This window comes from Neolamprologus multifasciatus, chromosome 22 (genome assembly GCF_963576455.1).
Source record: "Neolamprologus multifasciatus chromosome 22, fNeoMul1.2, whole genome shotgun sequence".
In the NCBI taxonomy this organism is placed as follows: Eukaryota; Metazoa; Chordata; class Actinopteri; order Cichliformes; family Cichlidae; genus Neolamprologus; species Neolamprologus multifasciatus.
This window is the reverse complement of record NC_140459.1, coordinates 9870115-9897982: the sequence shown is the minus strand read 5'-3', so window position 1 is coordinate 9897982 and position 27868 is coordinate 9870115. Positions and strand designations below refer to the sequence as shown.

At 42.2% G+C, this 27868-nt stretch overlaps 1 protein-coding gene across 5 annotated transcripts in view; it reads left to right on the top strand.

Annotated features, from left to right (window-relative positions):
• The window catches only part of hivep1 (HIVEP zinc finger 1), a 67051-nt gene that overhangs the window by 14852 nt on the left and 24331 nt on the right, over positions 1 to 27868 (top strand). The window contains exon 1 of one of the 5 annotated variants that reach the window (XM_085149862.1): positions 538 to 26908. The exons of the other annotated variants lie outside the window; for them this stretch is intronic. Coding sequence (XP_085005988.1) covers positions 26905 to 26908 — 4 coding nt within the window. The 5' untranslated portion in view covers positions 538 to 26904. Of the gene's footprint in view, positions 1 to 537; positions 26909 to 27868 lie in introns of those variants that run through there. 5 annotated transcript variants of the gene reach the window in all.

Sequence of the window (27868 nt, the reverse complement as noted above, 5' to 3'; positions counted from 1 at the left end):
AATAACACCAGTAATAGTTGATGGTGGAATTATTGCTCTTAACTCGTTCTGTGAAGCACTTTGGATTACCTGTGGTTTTTTAAATGTGCTATATAAACAAAATTGTATTGTATTGTACTTGTTTGTAACAGAAAGCTCTTCTGTGAAAGAATGAGGTTCTAATTTTTGTTAGGGGTGGGGGAAAAAATCGATACTGTGTAGTATCGTGATATTTTGTTTGCTAATAATGTATCGATACAGGGACAGCAGAAATCGATATTTTGTTACAAAAAAAGTTTTTGTGGACTGGAACATGCTCTGCTCCTTTTTCTGAGCAAGAATCCTGACATTCCTTCACTGTCCAAATGTGTTTAACTTGTTTTTTGGGAGCAATAAACATGACAGTTTACTTATTTTAATTTAAGACATGTTTTATTTTAATTAAGTTTAAAACTTTTTTATTTAATGTAAAATTATATTTTGTTTTAATTTACTTTCAAATTCTTCAGTTGCTGAAGGGGCTGCATAGTTTTCATAAATTGCACAGTTCAGAATAGCTGTAATTGTACCAGATTGTTGCATTCAGTTAAGTTGGACTAGACTGTAATACAAACCGTTCAGTTTGTCAACAATAAAACTGACTGAAATGAGAGAAAGACTGAGTGCGAGACTTTGTTATTAGAGAAAATGAATATTGATAAAGTTTACCTTTATGTACAGAATCTGAATATCGCAAAATATTAAAAAAAATTGCAATAATATCGTATCGTGCGTTAAGTATTGTGATAATATCGTATCGTGGGATGTATGGTGATTCCCACCTCTAATTTTTGTAAAGGCAGTCTGCACGGCTGTTTGTTTGTCTGTGGCACCTGTTTGTAGACAATAACTAGACTTTAGAAGCGTAGTTAAACTACAACAGAAACTTTGATTTCATGCCTTGAATCAAATTGGCAGATCCCGTAGAGTAGCCTACGGTGCTGTGGTGGCCTTTCTACTCAAAATTAAAATGTGAATTATCCAATGTTGTAACAGCTTTTATCAAAAATATTTTCAAAAATGAGGTTGACTTCACTCTGCACGAATACCTCCCTATGAAACTGGAAATCCAAAGAGTGGAAAACTCTAAACTTAGAAGTTCTTTAGTGGAGTGTTTAGATACTAAAAGGTCACACATTTGACTCAGTGGGCAGAAACCCCAAACAGAGTTAAGAGAAGAACAAACACAACTGCAGAAGAATGACGATACTGGTGTGTTTGCTGGATGTGTATAATAATAATAAGGGGAGTTGTTGAATTTAGAGTGTTGGCCCGTCTTTATCTCGACTGATCGATGTTGGGCCTTAAAGCAAACTGTGATTACTCTGGCGTTGAATCCTGGGCTCTAAATATCACTGCAGTGATATCAGGAGAAAGATGCATGAAGGGTAGGTTAAATGTTTGGCATGTAGGGTTTTTTTTTGTCACTACGCTTGTCTGAGTGTAGGGGATTTGTGAGCATGCACTTGGTTACTTCAGACTGCAGGAGAGGATACTGGGACAGCCATGATTTAGGGCAAATACAGCAATGAGTGTGCAGGTGACTCAATGTGAACACAGACTGATGTCTTGTGGGAACGTCTGAAGTTGCTAGCCCGACTAGCTTCTGTTTTCTTTGTAGAAAAGAGAATCTGGCTTCATCTTTGCAACCAATCAGGGCATTTATTGAGAAGCTCCTATCTAGAAAGCAAAACACAAACACTTAAAAAGTTTAAAAAGCATGTTTTTTCTTACTTCTACTACAAATGTGCTCACAATGAGCTTATCATAGCATAGATCATTCTCTTTTCTGACACATAATGACCAAAAATTTTAAAAATGAAGATGATATTTTATTCGGTAGGACTTGAAATGAGGGGTTGAACCCTAAAACTCATCAGAGAAGTGTTTACAGAGGTTAAGTGTGAGGGTTGTTTTTCCTTAGACTTCCTAGTGCCAGAAGTCGTTGTGCAACCACTGGTATCCCCTCCCCTCCCATTAAGAGTGTAGATTTTAAGCACTTCAGCATTGGCTTCACTTCTTAGACATGGAAGCTATGTCCATCTGTTATACTGTCTATGGTAGATATGCCTGGCATCACATGTCTGAAATGGTCGTCAGCGTCAGAGCAAAACAAAAATTAAAAGTGTCCTATTAGACTCTTGGCTGGCTGGGGTGGCAGGGGGTGAGTCAAGCGCCATCTTTGCTGTTATGAAACTCTCACGTTTTCATTCAGGGTTCGTGTCTTTCTTATGTCTTTAAATGGCACAGTGGCCTCTTCCAGCTGTGTGTCTCGGTGACACCTTAAGTTTCATAGTGTTCATACTAAGTGGTATTGTGGTGGGAAACACTCTGATTGCACATTTGAGGGAAATACCAGAGATATTAGAGGTTTTCTTTTCACTTCGCCTTATTTTCAGTTACTTAATAGAGCGGGTTTGCTCATTTCAGTTTAGTTTTATTAGTGTCAGGGTTATAGTTTTTTGTAAAAATACAAGGTGGGCAGAAGTTAAAAGTAGATGCTGCCAGATAAACATCACTGTGGGGTAAAGGGCACGACCTCCTGCCGCGTAAGGGTCGTGAACCTGGTGCAGTGCTGCAGGGAAAGAGTTAACATCCCGGCCTGAGAAAATGGATTTTTACATGTTGTGTCACGCTTAGGCAGCCAAACCAGTGTTTCCGTACAGTCCCTTCAAATTACAGTGTGCGAGTGCAGCGAGCTTCACACAAAGGGAACTTCTCTCCCAGAGGCAGGAATAAACCGTGGTTTTAGCAACAGTAACTACAACAGACAGGCTGCGACTAGTTCAGGGATGCCTGTTTAACTCTGTGGCAACCTTGGAGAAGGTTTCACTTTGACACTGGCAGAGCTGGGCCGGGGAGGAACCCGCCGGGGAGGAATTTTTATGGCCATATATTGTGTGAAATTGAATATGGTGAAAAGAGGAAGGCAGCTGCTCCCTTTGCCATCCCGAAATGTGGGTTAATGTCTATTCCTTGTTTTTAACAAAGGAATAAAGGCTTATATTTTAGCCTCTCCTCACAGTGAGCGGGCTTTAATGGCAGGCACACAGGCTCAGAGTTCAGACGCTGTGCAAAATGAATTTTTGATGATGGAAAGTGATGACTATTGGAGACCAGAGACTTTTGCCCTTTCTTCATTTGCTATGAACTCTTAATGTGAGATGAATCTCGCAGATGGTGGTTTTAATCACCAGGGGCTAAGTGGAGGGCGGTTTCTCCCTCGGGGTAATTACTCTGTGGCAAACCTCCTCAACACCTGGCAACATCTGTTTTTTGAGGAAGCCAATTTGTCAGTTAAGTTGTTAGGACTTGTTTATGTAATTTGTTGTTTTATAATTAGTTTTGCATGTTTTTCAGGGGTTTATGTCAACACAGTAATTCAGAAGAAAAACAAATTCACAAGTTAGTCAGTAAATGAAGACATATTTTATTTAATAGATAGACTCAAATCACTGTCTTCTAACCTGTTACGCATTTATTGTCCTGGTCTGATCATGTTTAACACCCAAAAGGCTAATGTGATTTGGCATAAAAGCCTTTGCTGGGAAATTTAAGGATGCCCTCTTATGGTCTGCCTTATTTTCTGTCATAAATATGCTGCTGCAATGGTGTAAGCTCATATTTAACATGGCCAGAGTTTCAGATGAGGTCATCTAATGGAGAAATAATCCATGAGAGGCAAAAGCTCAGCTTTAGACAGTTGTTTCTACTTTAGCCTGTATGATTTCAGCAAGGGAGATACGGCCAATGGGGTCATTGCAGGCACAGAAGCCTTATTCACCTTTAAACCCTGTCTATGAGGGGCAACCAATGAGAAGTATTTTGCCTTAAAGGAGGAGGAGCTTAAACAGAGGGGCTGTTTAAGCTCCAAGGCCCCAAATAGACAAATAAGGATCATTTTGCACTGTGAATCCTGAAAAGCTGCTCTTGTAGAGAAAAATATGGAGCTTAATAGAACCACAATCATGAATTTATCGTCATTTTTTTAAGTATTTTCATCATTGTTTTACTGGAAATTACTGACATTTGCACATTGTATTTTGTGTGGATTAAATGCTATAAATGAGAGCTGTGATTAATTGTCACTTTTGATCTAACAGTTTCATGCCTGACTTCATAATAGATTAAATGTCTTTGTTTTTCAGACCGTGAAATATGGAGTTTTAATAAAATTTGTGCCCATAGTTTGATCTTTTGTGGATCAGCTATTAGTCATCTGTTATTTGAGGAAATAATCAGGATTTATCAGCTACCACGTAATTATTTTTCAATTTTTTCTGACATGTCACAGTGCCCAAAAACACTTTTATGCCTTGTAGATCTCTTGTTATGAGCTGATATTCACTTCCTTGATAACACCGCCTTGTTAGAACAGCAGACATAATATGGAAGAAATCTGTGAATCGTAATAGAGCTGTTTAATTATTTAACTTGCAATCACAGCTAGTTAAGCCCAGTCAATCCTATTTTCAATATCGATTTGCCTGCTGAATTTTTTTTTTTCTATAAAATGTATGTAAAATGCCACAGGTGATGCAGTCTAAACTCAAAATTGTTCAGTTTTCAATCATATAAGTGTAAAGAAATGTGCAAATTTGATAAGAAGAGCTGTATGCTGGTGTAACTCCATATTGTGAGCTTTAACTTGCAGGTCTATTTCTGAAGGGTGCTGTTACAGTTTCGTGGTTGTGCTTCGGTATGCTAATTTTATTTTTTTCTGCTTCTCAGTCCTACTTCAGCTTTTCTTCCTCCCACCTCAGCTAAACCCATTCGCCGTCTGCACACTCTCAGTTTGAATGTCTGTCAAACTCCTGCCTGTTTACCAAACGTTGGTGACTAATACTGTAGCTAACACTGCCCGCCTCCCTGTGCAGAAAAGGTCTTGCATGTGTGTTTCTTCATTTGTTAAGTCGTGCACCTTTTCATCTGCGCTGCGAGTGTTACTCTGCGGAGGCACACGTGTATTCTCCCACGAGACAAAATGATCAAAGCGTCATTTATTAGCTGCCTGTCAAAGTCTTTTCTTTTACCTGTTGCAGCTAAGATCCTCAGATCTGCCACCACCCACTTTGGCATTTACGTAGGGGCCCCCTGAGGACGGCTGACGTGAGTGTGTGTGTGTGTGTGTGTGTGTGTGTGTGTGTGTGTGTGTGTGTGTGTGTGTGTGTGTGTGTGTGTGTGTGTGTGTGTGTGTGTGTGTGTGTGTGTGTGTGTGTGCGTGCGTGCGTGCGTGCGTGTGTGTGTAATGGCTCCATTTTGGGTGTGTATCAGGAACTTCTGTCCAATCAGTCAAATTATTTGGCTTAAACTTTTCAAAGTGAAGCATTAGTGAAGGGCTCAGTTAAATTGGAGCTAACGAATGCTGACCTTCTCGGACTTGCTTGGTGCATGAGTGCACCCCCCCTTCCCCCCTACATGCACCCTCCCACCTCCACAGGTGAGCTCTTGCAGCCTGCTGAGCGACTTCCTGGAAACTTGGTTGAGCAGCATTGATGTTGGCAACCCAGAAAGGTGAGCGTTGGCGTCGGAGCGGGAATGATGAGGGGAAAAAACAGGGTGGGAGCCGGCAGGATTTGCCTCTGCTCACGTCAGCACAGGGGCCCAGAATAGTGGAAGAAATTCTCCCTGCGGTGGCGAAAAAGGACCGGTGCCGGGGCTGCGTGTCACATTATTTTGGAGATATGCTCATGACACAGAGAGGAGGCGGAGAGCTCCTATAGACTCTGAGGATGTATGTCATCTGCAGAGAAATGCCCCAACAAAACCTGCCTCTGTTAGACGGGGGCTGCTGCCTCCCAGGGGGTCCGTTTTTATGATGTGTGGGGAAAATGTGACGCAGGTCAGGCTGCTGGAGTTGAAGTAAAAAGAAAAAAAAAAGAAAAGCTTTGGAAAAACTGCTCAAATTAAAAAAAGAAGTCTGCCAGCCGGAAAACCCTTAAAAGGGTGGCTGTGTGGGGGCGCTCTTCAGTGTGTGTGTGCGTGTGTGTGTGTGTGTGTGTGTGTGTGTGTGTGTGTGCAGCTGTGTGTGTGTATGCAGAGCTGGCATTGCTTAATGGTTTGCACAAGCAAAGCCCAATGTAGGGGTTGCCAGGGAAACAGAGCAGCATGAGTCTCGCTCTGCAGGTGCTGTTCTTGTGTCCGACTGCTGGAACCTCCTACGAATGAGGAGGGGAGGGGAAGGGGGTCAGGGAAAACTGCTAAAAAACACGTCAAATGGTAAAAAACAGGGTAAGTAAACAATATTAGGACTGTAACGTGTGACGAGATCAGGATAAAACGAGAGTCTGAAGCGAAAATAACACCTCCTTATAGCTGTTTTCACACATAAACTTCAGACAGTTCTGGGAGAAACATTTTCCAAAGTTGTCCTTACTCAGATTTAGCACCGCAGGAAATAGTCAGATTCAGACATGTTTGCACTGGGAATGCAACATTTATGGTAAATTGAGTGGAAGGGAAGAAATTGGAGAGAATGATCAAAAAAAGTAAAAATGCAACACAATGTTTGAGGTTTAATATTATCGTTGTGTTTTTTGGTTTTTTTAGAGCTTTTAAATGCATTTTTCTATAATCAGAGCTGGTTTAATGTGGCACGAACATCCTCATTCCCAGAAATGTGATTGAAAAGCCAATGCCCTGTCTATTCCAACACATTAATAAATATGACCTGAAACCAGGTGACTGAGCCTCTAAAGTCATCACAAAAGTGTTTGCTGCGCGTGTAAACGTTAATTTGCTAAATACTAATAATACTAGACTATTTATCTTAGTTTGTAGCTTGCTGGTTTTATAAAGAGGAGTGCTGCCCTGCGCCAACGCTGCAGTCCTAGCTAGAGGGAAATGACTCCATAACTTCTTGGAAAATATTAGTTCAGCAGACTAGTATTTCTGGTCTTAACCAGCAAAATTTGAATATTTATTTGGTTATTTAAAAAATAATAATAACAAAAATAATAACTAGCAATTGCTTACCTCACTTGCAACTGGCTCCAGGATAGCTCAGAAATTTAGACATTTGAATAGAAACTTCCATCCCCGAGCTTTTTTTTTTTTTACGCTACTTAACATCTAAGGGACGACATTTGCTAGTCAGACATAATGAGAATCTCATGTGTACGAGTCTCAATCTTAGCTCAGCTCAGCAAAAAAGGAGGTGGAGGAAAGATTCACCAGGAAGGAGGTATCCTTTGCAAGTTAATTTATCCCATCCCTCCTGTGTTTGAACCGTAATACATACGTTACATAAATCCAGCCTGTTGAAGGGCGTTACTCTGAGGACTGTGGCCATTTTGCAGAAACCAAAGACAGCCATGTGTCGTCGAGGGAGGTTGGTGGGGAAAAGAAGAAACGGCTCTTGTAGGAAAGAGTTTCCTGCCTGAGAGTGAAGTGGTGAGATTCTGCAGAGAAACGGGTAGAGTTCGTTTGGATGCATAACAATGGCTGATTCTGTGGGGGAAAAGGCGCCGTTTCCCCTTCTGCCCTGACGGTGACAGGCACACAGGTCCATTCAGACTCGTAGCTTAAAAACAAGCTCCTCACCTTGTCATCATTTTTCCAGGCAGGCTGCTATCAGATCATGCATTGATTCATGAGGCTGCTTGGAGAGCTGCTGACTCTCATTTGCCTTTTATATGTTTATGAACACTGCTAGACTGCTATTAGTATTAATGGAAGCAGTTTGCTGCAGCACTATAATACCTCACCGCGTAATTAATTCAATTCCAGTGTCTTTACATTCATCTGGGACATTCATTTTCCTCCCTGATTACACACATGCTGAATTTGAGCTCCATCGTTGTATTTAAGTTTGTCCTTGACTAGAAATGACAGGCCCTCTGCTGCTGTGCGAAGCAGATGTTGTGGTGGAGGAAAGCGACAGGTGGGCAGATGGGTGAGAAGGCAGAGGTTGAGTGTGCGGTTTCCTTAAGGTCAGGCCGTGGGCTGTATTTATCAACACTGACACTTGCTGTTTCTCTGCTGCGTGGGTCGTCTGCCATCATCAGCATCGCTGCGGCACATCAGCCAATCAGAGCGCAGCTGTGGGCTTCTGCTTCTCGGGAGTCACATGCATCGGGCAGGGGAATGACTAACAAACGGGCCTCGTGGGAGCAGAAGCCGTTGCTTTGCTCGCAGGCGACAAACTCTGAAGTGACCCCCCCCCCATCGCTTTACACAGCACGTTAAAACTTGTCACCTGACATGTCCGTACGCTTTCTGAAAAACGTCCACGCGGCACGTCTCTGCTCTATTACAGATTATCCACCCCCTCGCCTCACTCGGCCTGCTTTCTGTCATCCCAGCCTGAACACTTTTGATCTGTGGAGAGTGAAGACGCCCATAAGAAGGCTGCATCACAACAAGCAATTCGAAATGATTAGAGAAAATTGCAGCAAGCTCTTTGTCGCGTGCAGTGAAGGATTTTTCCACTGTTTGTTTGTTTGTTGATGCAGCACTGCAGAGACAATAGCGGCTTAATGGAACTGAAACTGGGTCTGCTTTTACTTAAAACCAATACATTTTGAGTAAATGGTCACAAACAAAAAAACAAAACCAAACATGATAATTTTACAAAATTAGAAACTTAAAAATGAGAAAATCATCATATTCAAGAAGCACTTGAATATGATGTGTTGACCAGTTTTTCTGAAAAATTATTTTCTGTTGGTTAACTGCTTGATTTGTTACCTGTTGTATGGAAATATGTCTATTTAAGAGCTCATTTTTGATTGTGTGACTTTTATCAGTGCAAGCAGCCTGCTTTCCTTGCAGGTTAACGTTCAGCTGTGCAGGGTGAGATTTGCTGCTGGGGATGCACGGGATCCCCCCCAACCCCCTCTGGTCTATATGTCCCCGCCTCTGCTAAATACATTTTCTTGCACGGTTGGGATAAAACTTTATTCCACACTCAGATTTTTATTGCTGCATCTTGAAATAATCTACAGCACAAATGTCAGCTTTGACTTTCAGCGCTCTTGATGCCATTACGGTGGAGATGACGGTGCGTAATGATCTGGATCGGTTCCGCTCCAACGTTTCAATAAGCCAGAAAGCATCAGTGTCTCAAAGTGAAGACTACGCAGACAAAATAAGAGCATGAAACGGATGCAGAGTGTCCGGAAACTCAAAACAAATTCTAGAAATACTGTGTGTCAATCACTTGCCTGATTTCTGACATCAGAATTCCCTACAAAGGCGAGTTGCAGCTTGTTGAACTGTGTACCGTGCACCGTACCGTACCACATAATGGAACACTTTGTCCAATAGTCGGAGGTGGAAGCATACACTGGATATCTTTGTGAGGACATTCATTGACAATTCTGTCCTGAACCTTAACTTGGACAAAAGTCTAACTCTAAGCCTAAAACAAGTTAATGCTCACCCTGGTCTTTGAAGCAGGGTAGAAAAGGCTGACTAAAATGTCTTAACTTTTACAAAATCTCATCGCTTTAAACGGCCAAATACACCCTTCACTGTTGCTCCTCCCCCCCATGCTAAGCATGGCGTGACACATGCTTAAATCACCATTTCAGCGGGTCGTGCATCTCTCAATAGTAGTGCACGATCGTGTTGGATTTTAATTCCAACAATATCACTGCAAAAGCTCAAAGATTTCCAGATTACACAGATGCCTGAAAAGATGCAACTTTCTGGAGACATTTCTCTTCTTCCAGTTTTGAGTTCTGCTCTTATTCCAGCGCCGATGTGTAGGATTTTAAGTAGTGACACCTATTGTTCAGGCAAATACTGCACTGAGTACCCATTCCCCTCAGTGAATGGTGACGTCGTTGTATGCATGCAATGAGACAACTATAATGGGACCTTTCACTGAGGATGTGGTATATGTTCAGTGTCCTGTTCAAGGTAGTTGTAGAGGAAAGAGCAGAACAGGACTTTATATCTTTTACTTGTACCTGAAGAGCATTAATAGACCTGTAGATCTGTTATGGAGGTCAAATGTCAGATAAGCTACCTACAAGTTAAGCAACTGTTTAAGAACTGTTTAACCAGATGTGTCAGCTTGGATGGAAAATTGTTTCCAAAAAGGGTGTGGTCTCCATACAAAATTAAACAAATGTTATATAATTCAGTTAATTATTAGCGATGGCATTCCACATCTGCTGCCACCCTTCATCAGATATTTGCATGTTGGTGTTGTTCATAAGGGTCAAAATCGCAACTGAACCTTTCTTCTGTAACAAATTTCAGGAGTTTTCTTTATTAATATACATGATATAATAAATATATTATGAAGTTAGGTTTCATGTTAGCCAAATTTAGGTTACTCTTGTTGGTTCGCATTAGCTAACTTCTACCAGAAGATCTACTGCAGTGATGTGATTGGTCCGTTGCTATGTTGATCTTGGGCTGTTTTGATGATGCAGGAGGAACACCAACATAGTGATATCAGTGCAGTATCGTGCAGGCAGTCAGTGTGGGGCAATGTGAAAGCGCAGGGCGTGCTGCGTTCACTGCAAACAAACTCAAACTGATCTTTAGAAAGTTAGCTGGACATGTTGCATTTCATTTAGTTTGCCTTTGGTTTCCTGTGACAAGTGACATCACTCACTCACTCACTGTTTCGAGCCATTTTCAAGAAAGTGCTCCATAATGTGCTCACTTTGCATGCTTTCAGCAGGAATAATCACACTCACACACACATTCAGTGAGTGTGACCCTGTAGCTGCGCTTTTTTCAAAACAGTGACTTAATGATTGCCCACCTTTGACATGTTTACCTATTTTATGCTCTCCCAGAACAACCTCGGCACTAGTTTATCAAAATAGTCGCCATTGCTCGACACTAGCAGGCATAGAAAAACTCTGAATGAATAAAAAGCAACAGAAAAAATGGCAAAATGTTGCAAAACTTGAAGTTTTTGGCTTCTTAGCAGTTTTGAATGCTTGCTATAAATGATCCCTAACCCTGCTCTGGTTCACCACTGAGCCACACTGCAGGTCTAAAAGTTACTCATGAATCCTTGTGACTGTTTGCTCTTACTTTAGAAACACGCACAGGCCTCAGCAGACAGTCAGCAGAAAGCAGGATGCTGAATAATGGAGCTGAAAGCTGTACAACTCCAGACTGTGGGCGTTTTATATGAATCGCTGGACCCTTCGCATGTCAGCAAACAAGTTCCCTCCCTCTGTAGGGCCTCTTAAAAAAAACAACAAAAAAAAACAGGAGCCCTGCCTCGTATCACGGAGAGCTGCTTGTTCATTCATAAACTCTGCTCTTTGTTTTGATTGTTTCCGTGCTGCTTGTGCAGGCCACTTGCCATCAGCAGGAAATATGTTGTTTCATCTGTGTGGTTTGTGTTTGTTCGACATCGACGGAGCCAGGAGGCGGAGGAGGCGTGGGAGGAAGTGAGTGCTGTGTGCCCTAAAGGGTCTGTCAGTATCAGGGGAGCAGGATAAGTGAAGGAGGAGGTCTGTCCTTGGGTGTCCGGACCCAGTGGACTACAGCGGGTCGATGGTGAAAGATTGAAACCCCCTAAACAGTCACAAGGGTCAGCAAAGTTGGGTCAATATTTTAACGACATGCGTGCAGATATTTGACCGTTACTGTGTACCCATACGTGCTTTCAGAGAGGGGGCGGAGCTTACCATGCAAGATCGGTACAAGAGAAAAGGTGTGAGAACTTATCTGTAGGTATTTACACACACTGAGCAACTTTGAAAAGCCCCAACTTCAAACAGCTTCTAAAACTGTTTTTGTTTTCACCATTTTTTTGTAGTTTGTTCTCCTTTCTTTTAGATTCATACATAGAATTGCTCTTAACAACACAGATGAACTAGCTGGCTTTTTAAAAGTAGCCCAGATTCAGAGCTACAGGGATTATGGCTTTGACTTTTTAGCTTGATACAAAAATCGTCATTAACTGCTGTTTATGTACACATGCAGCCGTTATAGAGCAGTTCTAAAATATATTTGGACTCTGTTCCTCACCAACCTTTTGCTTTGTTTTTGTTGTGTGCCAACTCCTGAGTGAAATATTCGGCTGAATACTCAACATTTTAGTTGTTTAATGCTCCATTGTGGTTACCAGATAGTTGTGTCATTTTTCGTAGTACTTCTCCATGTAGTGCACGAAATGCTTGTTTGTGCTTGCTGTCTGCTTTCTCAAATCGAAAACAGAAAGCCAGGAACTTACAGGAAATTACAATATCATGTTTGTCTATTACTGTCACACACTACCAGTGAAGAGGTTGGCAGTTAACAATACATAGTCAAAATTTGCTGTGTAAAAATGAAAGTAAAATAAACAGTAAAAACTAATTAGATTTATTATAGTTTTGTATTTTCTGAGTGGTTGGTAGCTGCACATGCGGGCTGAGCCCAGTTGGACCTGCTGAGCTACCTGATGAGCCGCTCTCCTGGGCCTGGCTCATGGGTGGAGCCCTGGTAACCCTTTGCCGGACAATGTCACAGGGTCCAAATATATTACAGCATTTAATGCCTTGAAATCATCAGCGCTGATAAAACATGCTCTTCCTATTGTTTGAAAATTGTTTTGTGGACCTTTCTTTTTGCACGTAGACAGCAACATTTGAGGAAGAGAGTAGAGAGCTTGCACACCTTTGGGCAGTTGTGTGTAATGCACTTCATTTTTAAAAGAGAAATTTAGTTTGCAGACATATCTTGTTAAAATCATCATTATTATTTTACTGCAGAAAATCATTTTAGGCCTAGTTCATTTCTGATGTTACTCATATGCTTTTAATATCATGCATGCACAAACCACGATGCAGACGTACACCACAAAGATTAAATATAAAAAGTTTAGATTTTAACATCATATTTTATTTACTTTGTTTCAACAAAAGAAAAGAAAAATATTATTTAAACCCTTGATGAAGAGCATAAAAAGTTACTTTTTAAATGGTGGTTTACTGGTAAAATATCTATCTATGTGGGAACAATAACTTTAGAGAAAAGGTTCTGCTAGGAAAATAGTTATTTAATATAACTCTATTTCTATGAGTGTGTGTAACTGTCCAATGGAATTTACTACTTCCTCCACCCCCGCATCACAAGTACACTTTTGAATTTGTGACAATAATCAAGTGGAACGATGAACCATAACGGCAAAGTTTTAAGTGAAAAGTGTGCCGTGAAGCTGTGAACAACCATGCTTCTGTGGTTGCGGTTTGGAGAAGGCCTCAGCGAAGACTGGTGCTAGATCACCAAAGAAGACATCCTCCAGAAGCAGCAGTGACTGAGCATTTAGAATATCTTGAAGATTATTGTGGTTATGCAACTGATAGGCTTGTAGTGACCAGTGGCCCATGAGCTTAACTGAGTGTACTGGGATCCCTTTGTATGAAGCGGAACTAGCTGCTCAGATATGGAAGAATGGCTGGAGAACAGATCAGGAGAAATTCTGGACAATGAGAGAACTTGGTGATTCTGGTACCGACACGGCCGGACTCGGTGATGACAGAGAGTCTGAAGGTGAAGTGTGCTGGGCTCAAGGTAATGGGCTAATGGCTTGTAAGGGCTCAGGGGTGAGTACATCTTAAAACAGAACATGGATGGGGGGGTGCTGCCTAGTTGGTAAATGAGAACAAGCACCCTGTAGTGTGAGAAGGCATAGTCAGATATGTAGTCAGAATTGGTAGGGGAGTACTGGGGTGTGATCTACCTTCTAAGATAAATGATCTCCAATTAATGCATTATTATAACAATGTTAAAGTCTTAAACTAATTGCTGGCTGTAACTACTGCCAACTACTTTCTAACTCTGGGTGTCAATTTTAGCAAAAACTTCACACCATCTTCTATTTTCTGCCTCTGGTGTGCTTTTGGTTTCAGGGATTATTGGTGTACATAGCGAAGCACTGAAAAAGTGTTATGCAATAACAGATCAGTCTTGTCTCTGCTTGCTTTCCATGCCATTGTTATATTCTAGTCAGTGTGACACACAAACATGTATTAAAGTTAATTGTATGTGGGTTTTAAAAAAGGTCTTTAGCTTATCGTGGTGAACCCTGCAGAAACTTGGGTCAAGCGGTCACGCTGAGCCTCTGAGCAATTGTGTCGTACGAGCTATCAGGTCATTTGACTGTAGCACCAGCTTATTTTTTTTAAATCGAAAGCCGCTCAGGCGTGGAGCACCAGCAGTGGCGTTTCTGCAGCTTTGGACGAAGATGAATGCCACCCACAGGGGAGTGAAAGGGAGAAAGAAAAGGGGGCAAAGCAGCGGTTGATAATAGGGAAGGGAACGGCGTGGATGGCAGCGTGCCAGAGTTCAGCGTGTGAAAGTGCGAAGGAGGAAGATGTCTGGTTAGGAGAGCAATGGGGATAAATGTAAAGACGGTTAATAAGGAGGCTGTGAAAATATGTGTAGGAGGGTAAGGAGGAGGAGGAGGAGGAGGAGGAAGGGGTTCTGCCTACTGGCAAAGCTTCTTCCTCTTGCGTAACACGGGCCATCTCTTCCTTTAGCTGCTGTTGCCATGGGGAGAGATGTTGGCAGTGGAGGGGAGATTTCGGAGCTCCCGATGCCTCTCGAGTTCAAGAGTCTCTCGGGAATTCTAAACCACGATGATCCCCGACTTCCCTCCTCCTCGTTAGGGCGCTCACTGAGGAAAAGCTGGAGGAAAAGCCTGATTGGTTGTATTTTTAGACCTTGCTTTCAGGATGATTTAAGCAAATCTGCTCCCACCCCCAAACCCCTTTTTAGCTGGTGCCATGTGAAACTCTGTGAGAGGGATGAGAAGTTGTGTGCGGTGCTGGAGGGCCTCGATGTGTGACTCAGGCTTTAGTTCAGGTGTGCCTCGTGAAATGAAATGCAGGCATTGTTTATTACTGTACCAAGACTTTATTTTCCATGTGCACAGAATGACTAACTATGAGTCTCAGGCAGCGAGTACAGGTGTTCAGAGGAGAGAAGCTTATTCCCGGGGGTAAGTGATGAAAGAAAGCTTCTGTGGTGCTGAAATGATTAGTTAAAAAAATCCTTCCAAAACATTAACCCTCAATTTGGTTCATAGCTGCTTCTAATCTAACTTTTTGTGGAAGTTGCAGTATCATTGACTTCAATCAGTGCATTTTCTACTGCTCATCTAGATATCCTATGTGGGGGTTTTGTTAAACTTGACTGAAACGAGACATGAGACTTAATTTGTCCAGCGTGTTCTGGGTCTACCCCGGGATCTCTTTTTGGTTGGACATCCCAACAACGCCTCACCAAGCCTCCAGGAGGCTACTTAGTCAGATACCAAAAATATTACATGGCTTGTTTCTACTGTTAGCCCCATCTAAGGTGGTTTGGTACGCTAAGCTAACATATCAACTGCCACATGAACTACAAAGCACCTGCCCCTTATCTAATCTGTTCTAATGATAGAGAGTGGAAATTTCGAGCAGACTTTGCATGTAGAGACATGACAAGTGGGGTTAACTGCTAGCTAGTCTCTTTTAAAGTTTATAAAAAGATTTATATCCTTGTAATTGTAGAACACGAAACTTTGTGGAGACTCCATGTGAATGGTCCTCTCTGTGTTATCCCTGCAATAAACTGGTGGCTCCAGTTTGGGCGGGTACCCCGCCTCTCGCCCTGTGAGAGCTGGAGGCTCCAGTCCCTCCAGCGACCCTGGAGGAGGTAGGATGGATAGATGACCAAAAAAGTAACACTCAGAAAACACATTTTAATGGCAGAGGTTAAACTCCGTCTGTAGGAGTATTGCATATATGTTTTTAGTATTTGAAACTGACGACTTTGCATTTTTAGATGCCTTTGAAATGTGTGAAAAGTGTTCTGTGGTTTCTGGCCATTGGCATCAGATCGGTCAGGTCTGGAGACTCAGTGGCTCGCTCCCGATCATGTTGGGACGTTTTGGTTTTGGTGGCCAGTTTAATGACTCGGGCTCTTTAGAGTATTCCTCAAGCTTTTTTTTAGAGCAGTTTGCGCATTTTTCTTCCTTTGGGGACCGTTGCCAAGTCCACAGAGTGTGTGCTCTGTCTGAAACGATGTTTACATGGGCATGCGTGTTTCAACGTAACAACCACAGAGATGCCAGGCATTGTAATGAAAGCTCAGTGTTGTTCACATGTCTGCAATTTTGATGTTGTAACTTATCGATGCATTTCACAAAATTCTATCCTCCTGAAAAGACATCTCGCAATGTTTACATGGTGGCAGAGCTGCGTACGGTTCAGACTGAAAATGTTCATCACACATCCCACAGATATTTGTGTTTCAGCGTCTTCATTAGTCCCTACAGTCGTCTGCACAGACCAGATCAATGCACAGAGCAGATAGATGGGTATTTATAGCCTGTACGGGGGTGTGGGAGGTTGAATGCCCAATGTAGGTTAGCGGATAATCTGATGTGGACTGTGTGTGTATATATGTGAGCCTAGGGGAATTAGGGACCTGTGGTGTTTATAGAGCTCCCATCCTGCTTTGTTTTTTTGTTTGTTTTGGGGTTTTTTTTCTTGCAGGAAGAGAGCACTGATACACAGCTCGGGGAAGTCAGTTCTCAGGCAGTGAGGGCTTTCCCAGATTTAGAGTAGGGATTAGAAAAAAAAAAAAGAAAGGAAGGAGAGCGAAGAGGGAGGAGAGGATAGGGGGGAGGAACACGAAGCCAGGCAGGGAGGAGAAAGAAGCGTGGTTGCTACACTGACAGTAGAGAAACCAGGCAGAAGTGAGAAGTGAAAGCACAGAGACACAGCTGTGCGTTAGTGTGTGAGGACAGACGGCAGCCAGACGCTCGGCTTTCCGCTCTGCAGTGCCGATTCAGTCTTGTGCTTTTCTTTTCTCTTCTTCTCTCTGGGAGACGGAAAGAGCACAGAGGAATGTCAGCGGGTTTTGGTTGGGAAAGTGTCTGCCGTCTGGGTCGGAAATGTCAGGTGTTTCCCCGTAAGCGTGTCTGACTCCAGGAGGGAAAACCAAGCGGGAGCAGCCAGCTGCTCTCTGAGAAAGTCTCGACTTTCTTTGGTACTCTTCTTCCCTCCTATCAGGTATTGTGCAGCCGCTGCGAGAGCTCGTCTTTGTGCTGATCAGTTGTATTTTATTCCTCGCTGCAGGCTTTTGTTTCAGTGTGGGCTGCTTCATTGTCTGCTTGTTTCTGTCTGTACCTTCCTACTCATTTGCTCATCTAACTACAGGTTTTTGTAGAAGTTTGTAATTATTCCTTAGTTTGTTTCCCTTTTTTTCTAGCATTGTTTCATCCTGATGTGTTGGGAAAACGAGTTTAACATTTATTAAGATTCACCTGTTTTCTTGTGTTTTCAAAAATTCTGCCGGTAGCTCATAATCTGCTCATTATTTTCTTGACACAATGCCAGAAAATAGCAGAAGATATTCTCCATAACCTCCCCAGAGCTCATGATTAGCCTTTGCCTTCACAAGTGCAACAAGTGCTGCATGGAAATGATGCATAAAAATGTTGAATTAAATCAGAAAGTCATCACATTTGAGGAGTTCAAACTTTCAAATGCTCTGAAGCGGCAAATCATTTCAGCTCTCTCTCTCTCTGTCTTTTTTTCCTTCGATGGTTAAATTAAAAGAAACTGAGTGTCTGAGAGTTTCAAAACTTTATCAGCATTTCATGACTGAAATATGATCCCAGTCACGACGACGTCGGTTAAGGGGTTTAACTCACTAAAATCCCCACCAGCAACCCAGCTCAGACACTCCAGCACTCGTCTGGGGCAACAAGTTTGGCCTCGGTGGCCGGACAGCAGCAGCTGACGCACAACACGAGCTAGAGGAGAGCGTAAGCTTGTGAGCTGCAGTCGGGGATGAGCTGGAGGCATTACGCAACAGCTCGTCCAGAGATAGAGTGAAGCTGAACTTAGACACTTTTGGCTTCTTCTTCTTCTTCCACACAGTATGAAATCATCACAGAGCTCCTCTCCCTCCCCTGCTGAGCAGCTTCATACAAGAATAGAAATACCTGTTGTGCTACCAGAGTGTTTAAGAGTTACCTGGAGATCTGTTTATTTGCAAGGTTTCCCCCCTTTTGCCTTTTTCTGCAGTAATTTTATTACGTGCATCATCTCGTTAGCTCTCCCTGAAGCACACGACTTGGCAGGGGTCAATACTCCGGTGCCGGACGGTTTCCTGTTTGCCACGCTCGCTCACTATGTGTCCGCCAATATGGAAATAATCAAAATAAATGATGATTTACTTGACCCTTAAAGGTCCACTTAGTACATTAGGTTTGTTTCACCTGTGGTGTTTTGAAGCTACCATCTTGTTGTGTGATCTTTTTCTTCAGTGGTTTGATGGTAAAGACTGTTTTACAGCAGTGGATATAAACTGGCATAAACTTACATTTTCTTGTGCATTTGATTTGATTTTTTTGCTTCACGCTCAATGGATGCTTGGAGAAAAACAATGCTGATAGTTGGCTCACCTTTTGAAATTAATTGAATATTATCATCAATGTTGTCAATAAAACCTAATTATTGGCTGTATACCACACATTTATGCAAAGAAATCATTCTTATTTAGCTACTATTATACCACAATATCATAAATAAACAGAAAGTAACCTATGTCATGTAGACAACCTGGAAATACCAGGTAGGTCTTATGACCGAGATGTTATGACCTTTAAATTGAGTCCACGCTCAAACCTCAAATCAAAACTACTGATTATTCTTTCACTTGAGTCAAATGACTTCCTATTCATGTATAAAGTGAAAAGCAAAAAATACAAATAAAGAAATGAAAAATGAACAAAAAGGAAGTGGATACACATCGGGGACTCCAAGCCCAAAACGTGAAAAAAAGCACTACTCTTTCTAGAAATAAAGAAAGAGTAGTGCCACTACAGGAGCTGCAGGATCAAACAAACTCGTGCTCCCTGGTTGGACACAAAACGGGAGAAAAAAGCCTAGAAATGTATGGCAGATAATTCCTGCTGAGCTCCCACTGCCTTTTTCTGTGGGGATTTAAACAATACAAGAGAACAGGAGCTAAGTTTACACATTTGCAACAAGTTACTTTCACAAACACACATTCTGAGTTCAGCCACATAAACCTAAACCCAATAACCACCAAGGAGGACTTAATGCAGCTTTTCTAGTGAACAGATGCTGCAGAGCTGTGGCATTTGGGCAAATGTGGAAGACTGAGAGTAGGGGCAGCGCTCTTCTAGCAAGAGGCCAAAAGGTCAGTGTGTGAAGTCTGTTGGCTGAAATTGACTGGATTCAGGCTACTAGCTGCTGGAGTCTACTTACTGGGGATGTCTATGTGAGTATGGGAGTGATGACCACCGATAAAAGGCTGTTAAATGTCCATTAATGCTGGAAATATGAGGTTTAGTGATATTATTGGTCGCAATAACTCTGAACTTTTCTGAAGATTAGCTGTTGGAGGTGTGTGTGTGTGATTGTCAGCTGTATGGCAGCTAACAGTCTGGTGAAATTAACCTTCTCGAGCAGCACCGCCGCCTACACCAAACAGAGTTGGTTTAGGCTGAAGCAAACTGCATCCTAACACGGTTTTTACGGCACTGTCTGGACTTTTTTTTTTTTTTGAAGACTCTTTAGTGAGAAACTCGCTTGCTGCCAATCGTATTTTGACTCAATCTCAATAAAGAAACTCTCCAGAAGCTTCTTTACTTCATGAATTAAACTTCTATTGCGAACCCAAATTGAGGTATAGCTGACTGGATTGGTTCATTAATCAATTAGACGACTGAACTGTGATTTCGAGCTGTTCTGGTAATTGCTGATGGTTCCTAAATGTGAGAATTTGCTGCTTTTTCTTACTTGCCTTACATCGGAGTAAAGTGGATGTGTTATAGGTTGGAATTTTAGGTTCAGGAGTTTTTCTGCAGCTTTCTCACAAATATCATTCGATTTACTTGGATTGATTGTGAAAGAATTATTATATTTGAAGCCGATGGCAACAAAAGACAGAGGAGTGGGCAAGAAGCGGAGAAGATGATGCCGGTGGTGGTAGTGATACAAACAGGGAGGAGGATTGGGAGGACAAGGTGGTAAAATTGAGGACTGAGAATGAGACGAGGAGGAGGAAGATAAAAAGACAGTGAGGGAACGCCATGTCTCTTTCGCTTGGATTATGTAACATTACCTCCTGCCTACTGCCGATGGCAGAGGAAACGCTCAGAAAACAGTGACAGGGGCGGAGGTGGAGGTGGGCAGCGATATCAACATCAGAGAGGGAGAAGCAGCAGTGGTGTCAGTCAGACAACCACAGCTTACCTAAAATAATGCGATCGTTCAGTTAGCTGATTAACAGACGTGAATGTGACGGTGTCTTAAATGGAGGTTGTTCTAGCTTAACGTGCCTTAATGTGGCATTTTATCTCTGAAAATCTTTCAGACTTGTTTGACAAATCATTGAAAATATCTTATGGAGCCCTGTTTTTGCTTGTTTGTTTGTTTGTTTGTTTTTAAAACATATATATCAACATGTTGAGCAAAAACTACCAACTGGTTGAAGATTTGATGATATCATCTCACACAGACGTTTTTGGGCCTTTCAGACCTTCATTTAGTTTCTGTGAAAAAATCACCAGCCACATTATTAGGTACACTTGCTCAAATGCTTGTTAAAGCAAACATCTAATCGCATGGACGCGACCCAATGCATTTATGCACGTAGATGTGGTTGAGACAACCTGCTGAAGTTTAAACCAAGCATTATGTATGCAGGAGCTATGTATTGTATTGTACATATACAATATATTGTATATGTACAATATATTGTGGGGGGATATTTTCTTGGCACACCTTGGGACCTCTGTCGGAGTATTGTTGTTGACCATGTCACACCCCTTGTCATGAAGCTCAAACTGGTTTCTTGAACATGACAATGAGCTCACTGTACTCCAATGTCCTCCAGTCACCAGATCTTAACCCAGTACAACACCTTTGGAGTGTTGTCCAATCTGCCGCATCTGTGCAATGCTGTTGTGTCAATATGGCCTCAAATCTCTGAGCATTGTTTCCAGCACCTTGCTGAATCGGTGCCGTGAGGAATTACGACAGTTCTGAAAGTACAGTGAACTCATTGTCATGTTCAAGAAAACTGGTTTGAGCCGACTCAATAAAGTGTCTGGCGAGTGTTTGTTTTTTTAGATTTTTAAATGGAAGTTTTGATTTGATTTGTTTCGCTGGTTGACATACACAGGGCTGTTTGTTGTGGCCTCAGTTGAGACATGTCCCTCTGTGTTTACATTCAGCACCAACCCCGTATATGCAAGAACGTGTATGTGCTAAATGAGCTATAAAAGCAGATGGTTGTCTGGCGGCATCTGGAGATAGAGAAGCCAGAGAGAGCCGCAGAGCAGCTGCAGGAAAGCCCTGTGGGAGTCTACAGCGCCGGCCACCGGTCTCTCCGGGCGAGCCGATGGCACTCTGTAAAAAACAAGCACACTTCTCGGTATGTAAAAAGACTGCAGCTGTGGTGTCGTCACTGAATATGTTTTCAGAAAGCTTTGGCTCGAGAAAGCCTTCGTAGTCTTTATCTAGTGGCTTCTTGTTAAATGGTTTTGTACTGCTTTCTCTAGAAGTTACGAGTCAGTCAAAGATCACAGAAACTTGCTGTGACATGTTGGTTTCATGTACGATTAAGAAACATGTGCTATAAACTGAGAGTAAGGCGTTTGAAATGGGTTAGGGGAAATGTGGGCTCAGCTTCTTCAGCCTCTGGTTTTTCAAAATTATTTTCTTGCAGTGGATTTATTTTGAATAATGAAAATATCTCAAACCACCATGTTTATGTCTTCTAAACAATAATCAAAAATCTGGATGAACATATTTATGTATAAATGTTTGCTCCACATGGCTTTCCTGCATTTCTTTAAAATTCAAAACTATCAAAATAATAGAAAAAAGTCCTGAAAGGACCTCAGAAGAATTGATTTATTTTAAATATGCAGATGTTTACATATGATATATGCAGCATTTTAGACTTGAAGATTTGTTGGTTTCGGGAGGATTAAGCAACATAATCCACCAAATAATTTGTGTACACAGCAGCAAATATAAAAAATTAGTAGGGCTACAACTAATATTTAACCTGACAGTTGTTATCACTTCATAAAATGTCAAAATAATAATAATAACAAAGTGAAAGTTCCCACAGCTCTACTCGATGTCTGCAAATCTCCAAACGCCAATAATGTAAAAGAGAAAACGACAAGCAAAGTAAATGTCTGGCATTTCCACTCAGCCTAAACAATCACAGATCGACTAATTGATTAAACCTTTCAGCCGCACACTGGGTTCAAACTGAAACAACAGCGGCCTTCATCCTACAGTCAAGAGGAGATTTGTTTAAATTAAATCATAATGGATTTTCATGCTATTAATATGCCCCGTGTTTCCACATCACAACAGCCCTCATTAACATCTCAGCTCCTCCCCTGAGGGCAGCAGTGGGAGGCAACGGGTGGAGGAGGGTGTGATGGTTGAGAGACGAGGCTTGTTTTTCAGTATGCGCAGCAGAAAGAAGGGGGGGAGACAAAAAGAGGCGAATAGGTGAGAAGAAGCCTGGATTCAGAAGCTGAGCCTGAGCAGGATCCTGCTACTGTTCTGTAACATGATCAATGACCTTGCATACTGTCAGATCCCGGTTTCCTGCACGCGCTCACTGGCTTTTGTTGCTCTCTCTGCCTCTCACTGTACTCAGCCTCATAAGCTCCAGATCTAATTAAGACTTGTCTCTTTTCCTAGAAGGCTTGGCGGCTGTAATAGTCTCTCCTCCTGTAGCGAAGATGGCACTGTGATTAGATTCAGAGATACGAGAGCAACAGCTGCCAGCTGGATGAAACTTATTGGCCTGAATCGCGTTAGATTCCTCTGATTGGGACTGCGATTGCGTCAAAGCCTCTGAGTTATAAATGTGTGTTCAGAAGTTTTTCTACATTTCCTCAAAGATCAGCCTCAGCAGAGGGGTGGAAGATGTACTCAATCAGTCGAATCATGTTTTTGTAGTATTTTCAGCAAATATACTTAAAGTTTCAAAGCAGTCAAATTACTCGTTGCAAAGCCAAGAGGATCTATTATGGGCATTTCCACCCTCTGCATTTATAGTCTTGGACGCTACTAGAGCAGCTTTGCATGATGTGCAGTTCAAGATAATCCATGTTTTTCCTCATGCAGTCCCTTACTTTATCTACTGTATGAAAAATAACTATTTGTAAAACAGAAGGTTTGAATAGCAAGTGGGCGGAGCCAAAAGCCTCAGTTTCAGGAATGTTTTCAAATCTTTTACGAGGTTTGTTAGCACGTGTCTGTGTTGCTCATTTCTGTAACTTCCTGAAACCACTTAGGTCTCTAGTTTTAAATTTATTCCTTGACGTTTTTGGCATTTTTCCGAACACATTGTAACACAGCTTCATACACTATACACTAATACAGTCATCTCAGGCACACAGGACTGACTGTGAGCACAGAGGCCACACCCACCTGCAGTTCAAACCCCCTTGTTTTCAAGGGGCAGCCAATCATGACAAAGTAGACTTGTTTCAGACAGTGGATGAACTGAGCAGTAGGTGTAATGGAGGTCACTGTTTTGGATTTTACATTTTACTGTTTACTTTGAAATATCTGAAAATATGAATCATGAAAAAGAAAAGACAAATATCCGTTTAGTGGAAATAAAAACCACTAATCTGACATCTCAACCAAGATAAGTTCACTGGTATTGGTAGTATCATCTTAATATTATCTATGTTTTTCTTTGAGAGTAAAACGCAATATTTGCCTGCATAGTGTGCTGTGGTGAAATGAAAGTAGCATAAAATATAAGTATATACAGCGGATTTTGACCCTTTTGCCAAAAATCTGCTCGTTTCCGATGAGAGTGTGTGAACGTGGTTTTTGTGCTCGGCTGAAAAGAATTCTGATCGCGACGGTATGCATTTAAAATTCGAAGACGAAGCCAAGAGAAGAAATTTTCAACGTGAACTCCCCAAACAAAAAGCCAGAGAGAAGAAAAGCCTCTCAGCTCTGTGACTGCCCTGCTCACGTGGTTTTTGATTGGTTTCAGTTTGGTATTTGGAGTATGAAGGGTCAGCGTGGGCGACTGCTTGTATGCAGCACGGATAGGAGACTTTTTGGCAGTTGAATTCGTGGCTGTATTGAGCTGAATGACTGTGGTAACCCTGATTGTGCGAGTGTTTGTAGACATCTTAAAGCTAATGGACAGCCAGCACACACACACACACGGGGACAGTATTAGAGGTTAGTAGCTGGATTACTTCATTCAGGCTGTGCTGCATTATCACCAGCTCAGCTGTCATTAACTCAGATGTTCCCACAGAGATGAGGTGCAGTGTCCTCCACTGCTCCACTCACACACAAAAACACACAGTGATCCCTGTTTAGGTCAGTTTTAAAGACAGAGAAGTTCGGGCGCTTGGCCGTCAAAAGTGAGTCACTGCTTATTTTTGCTTTTAACATGCCAACACCAACTTTTTATGCTGCAGCTTTGGCCGGCCTAATTACAGTGTGCCGTGTTGATCCTGGAGTTTTTGCCTGTGAACTATTTATCTTCTTTACCCCGGCAATGACACTGCAAAAACTGCTTGGTCACGCTGCATGTTGTCCCTGGCCTGGATAAATATTTATCTGATTTTCTGAACCTCTTTTGCGGCCAAACTGTAAAACCCTGAGAATTCCCCATAATGACTAATACAAAAATAAAGCAGAGGGAGCTTCCTCTTTTTTCCCAACCAGACCACAGTACAGTGAGGTTAAATGTGCAGGCTGGCGTCACTTAGGGAGACACTTTTGTCATTTAACTGCCCGGCTCATCGCGTTTATGTAACGCAGGAGGCCGAGCACTTGTTGGAAGTCTGCCTGCTGTGAGCGGGGTGAATCCCCCCTCCTTTAACTATTGACTCTGGTCACTTGAAAAGCTCGGAGTGAGCCCTCCCACAGCGACCTGCAGGCTGTTTCTCACTGCGACCTTGCAGCTTTATCTCACCCCCTCAGTGTCAGTCAAGTCAGCTTTGCTCCGCCTTCGGGGAGCTTCAACTGAGCAACACAATTTGTTGTTGACTTAAAAAATCCTCACAAGATTCTGCAGTCTTCACGGCCATTTCCAGAATCTTGTTTTTTGTTTTTCACCCACACTCAACCTTGAATGTCTCTTTTTTAAATTTTGGAGTTGAAAAGAAAAACAAAATTGCCGCTGGGTGCCTCTGAGAGCAGCAACGGTTTGCTGTTGTTTAAGACAAAGTAGAGGAGGCTGTATTTATAGCTGGGACACTTCAGGCAAATGAAAGCAAATCACATTTGACTCTGCTTTCCAAAGAGGGAAACTGACCATCAGTCATTTCAAAATAACATTAGGAAAAAAGAAAGTCTAACCCTTATCCATTTAAAAACCATCACTTGACTTCAATAACTCATGATGGCAGAAGAAGGAAAGTTTCTCTGTGCTCATACGTGAACATACCAGCATGAATTTCAGAGGCCAGTTGACTATTTGAGCTGATTAGTTTAGATTTAGTTTCGTATTTACAAAATTGGTGTATCTGTCATAACATTTGAGAAGCTGAAACCAGAAGTTGCTTAAAAATGCGCACATTGTTGATTCATTTCCTTTTAATTCGATTGTTTACTTTGACTTATCCTGGAAACCTCGAAACAATATAAAGTCCTGTATCCAAAACACAAAAATATTGGCATATGTAATGTTAAAAACACACATTAGACAGCTTGTTTTTTTTATGTCTGAAGAGAATAATGTATTAGGATCTTTGTTAAATATCATCAAATGCATACACACTAAGTATTTCCTGAATAACGTGTGCGTAAAAGCAGAAGCAGTCTCTGCACAAAAAATTAAAACCATGGTGTCCTCAGATAGGAAAAAAGCTCAATTTAAGACTCATGTAATACTGCTTCAAATGAAATTTAGGATTAAACACTTCAAAAGTTTCCCTCAGCGTGTTGGTGTCGGTATGAAAATGAACAGCGGTGTGTGAATATGCTTTTTAATGTGAAAAGGGGAAAAAAAACACCTCAGACTAACGTGCAGCCTCATTGTCAAAAAGGAACTGAAAGACGAAGGCTTAAGATCAGCAGTGATGTTTAAAAAACAAAAAAAAGGGGGGAATAAAAGCAAAGTAAACACCTCAGTCTTCTTTAGCCGGTGAGTGAGCTGTTAGGCAACCAGCAGTTGGCAGGACGCTTTAAATTCCTCCGACACAAACAGAGAGAGGGAGGGAGGCCGAGAGAAGGATCCCCTGGAGGGTGCCAAAGCCGGTTTTAGTGACGTCAGCCGGCCTGCACTGTTGCTCTGTTTGGCCGGGCCCTCCCTTCCTCCTCCCCCCTCTCTCCTTGGGCCTTACAGGAATTCCCCTCCTCGTCACATTATTCTGAGGAAACCGCAGGCAACGCCCCGTGCTGCTGCGCAGCCACAGCTGATAGGGCGGAAACGCAGGCTTGTGACTGCTTGTGTTGACACAGACTTAAGTATGCACTTGTTGTTCTCTGTAGAGTCTCCTTTTGTCTCCTGAACAAAAGGAGTTCACATCAGCAACGTCCAGCAAAGAAGTGAGTTTTTGTCCCGTGAAAGAACCCACTCATCACGCTCTCGGGGATTCTCTGCAGCGTTTCCTGTTTACCCTCTGAGGTCAGAGGTGTGAAGTTTAGCTTTTGTAGGGGGAGGGGGGGGGGTCGGCGAAGGCTTGTGGGACACCTTTCCTGGAGTCTGAGTCGTCAAAGCGAACGGCATAGACAGGAAGCAGTCAGTGAGCTGTCACTCATTCACGGCGCCTCAGTAATCAGCCAAAGTTGGGCATCGGGGCAGTCGAGCCTGAGGGATCCAGAGTGTGTTTGAAAGTTGTTTTTATCTTTGGATGTTGCTGTGACGGGAAGCAGCGCTGCCATCGGGTTTGATGTGCCACACACTGTGCAGGATTGCAGGCAACACAGCAACGGATTGATGTGTAAGTCTGTGATGAAGTTTCACTTTTTCTTAACTTTGAAATATAAATATGTCATTTCTAATCTGCGCTTAACTGTTTTGCATTTATGCCGAATGAAACCAAGTATTTATCTGACATGTTTGCTATTATTTTGGCTGTTCTCCCCCTCCTCATCATTGTTTTGCCTGTAGTCAAAAATAGTGAAAACCCTGTACAACTGATTCTGCAAACTGGAGGTGACGTCTCTTTAAAGTGGTTAAAAAAATATTCTGTGGATTTCTTGTCATAAGTAAATGTTGACCGCACACTGTGATGGCTGTAACGTGCTTGCACCTTTGTGCATTTAGTTTGGTTATTCATAAGCCTCATTTAGCTTCCTGTTGCCACTTGGAGGTATAGTTGGCGAATATGCTTATTTACTTTATTTCTGACAGGTGTACGTGCGTAGTAAGCATATACACCTCGAACCGGCAGATGCTCGGCTTAGCATAAAGAGTGAAAACAGAAGGAAACGAAGTGAATCCGCATTATCACACCACATTATCACACATTATCCACCGTAAAAACAAGCCATCGCAAAACAAAGAAAAACAGACTGCTGCTCATTCTTCCTCTGCAGGACCAGTAACGTCCTAGAGCCTCTGCTGGCTGCAAATACAATATAGCTTTAGTGAGGATAAGAGGTGGTTCCCAGAAGGTTGGTGGTTCAACCCAGTACACTGAACCCAAGTTTTCCTCATTGCATTCATCACAGTAATGTTTGTGTTTGTAAGAATGGGTGAATTGTAGTTAAAGTGCTCAGTGAGAGTAGAAAAGCGCTGTATAAGTACCAGTCCATTTATTATTTACTGCTGACTGTACCAGCATGATTTGGAGAGGAAGATACTGGTCCTGTGTGGAACTAACAATTATTTCCAGCTTGTTTTTCCCACTATAATTAGAATTAACCTCATACTAAGATAACCACCTGCTCACTTCAGC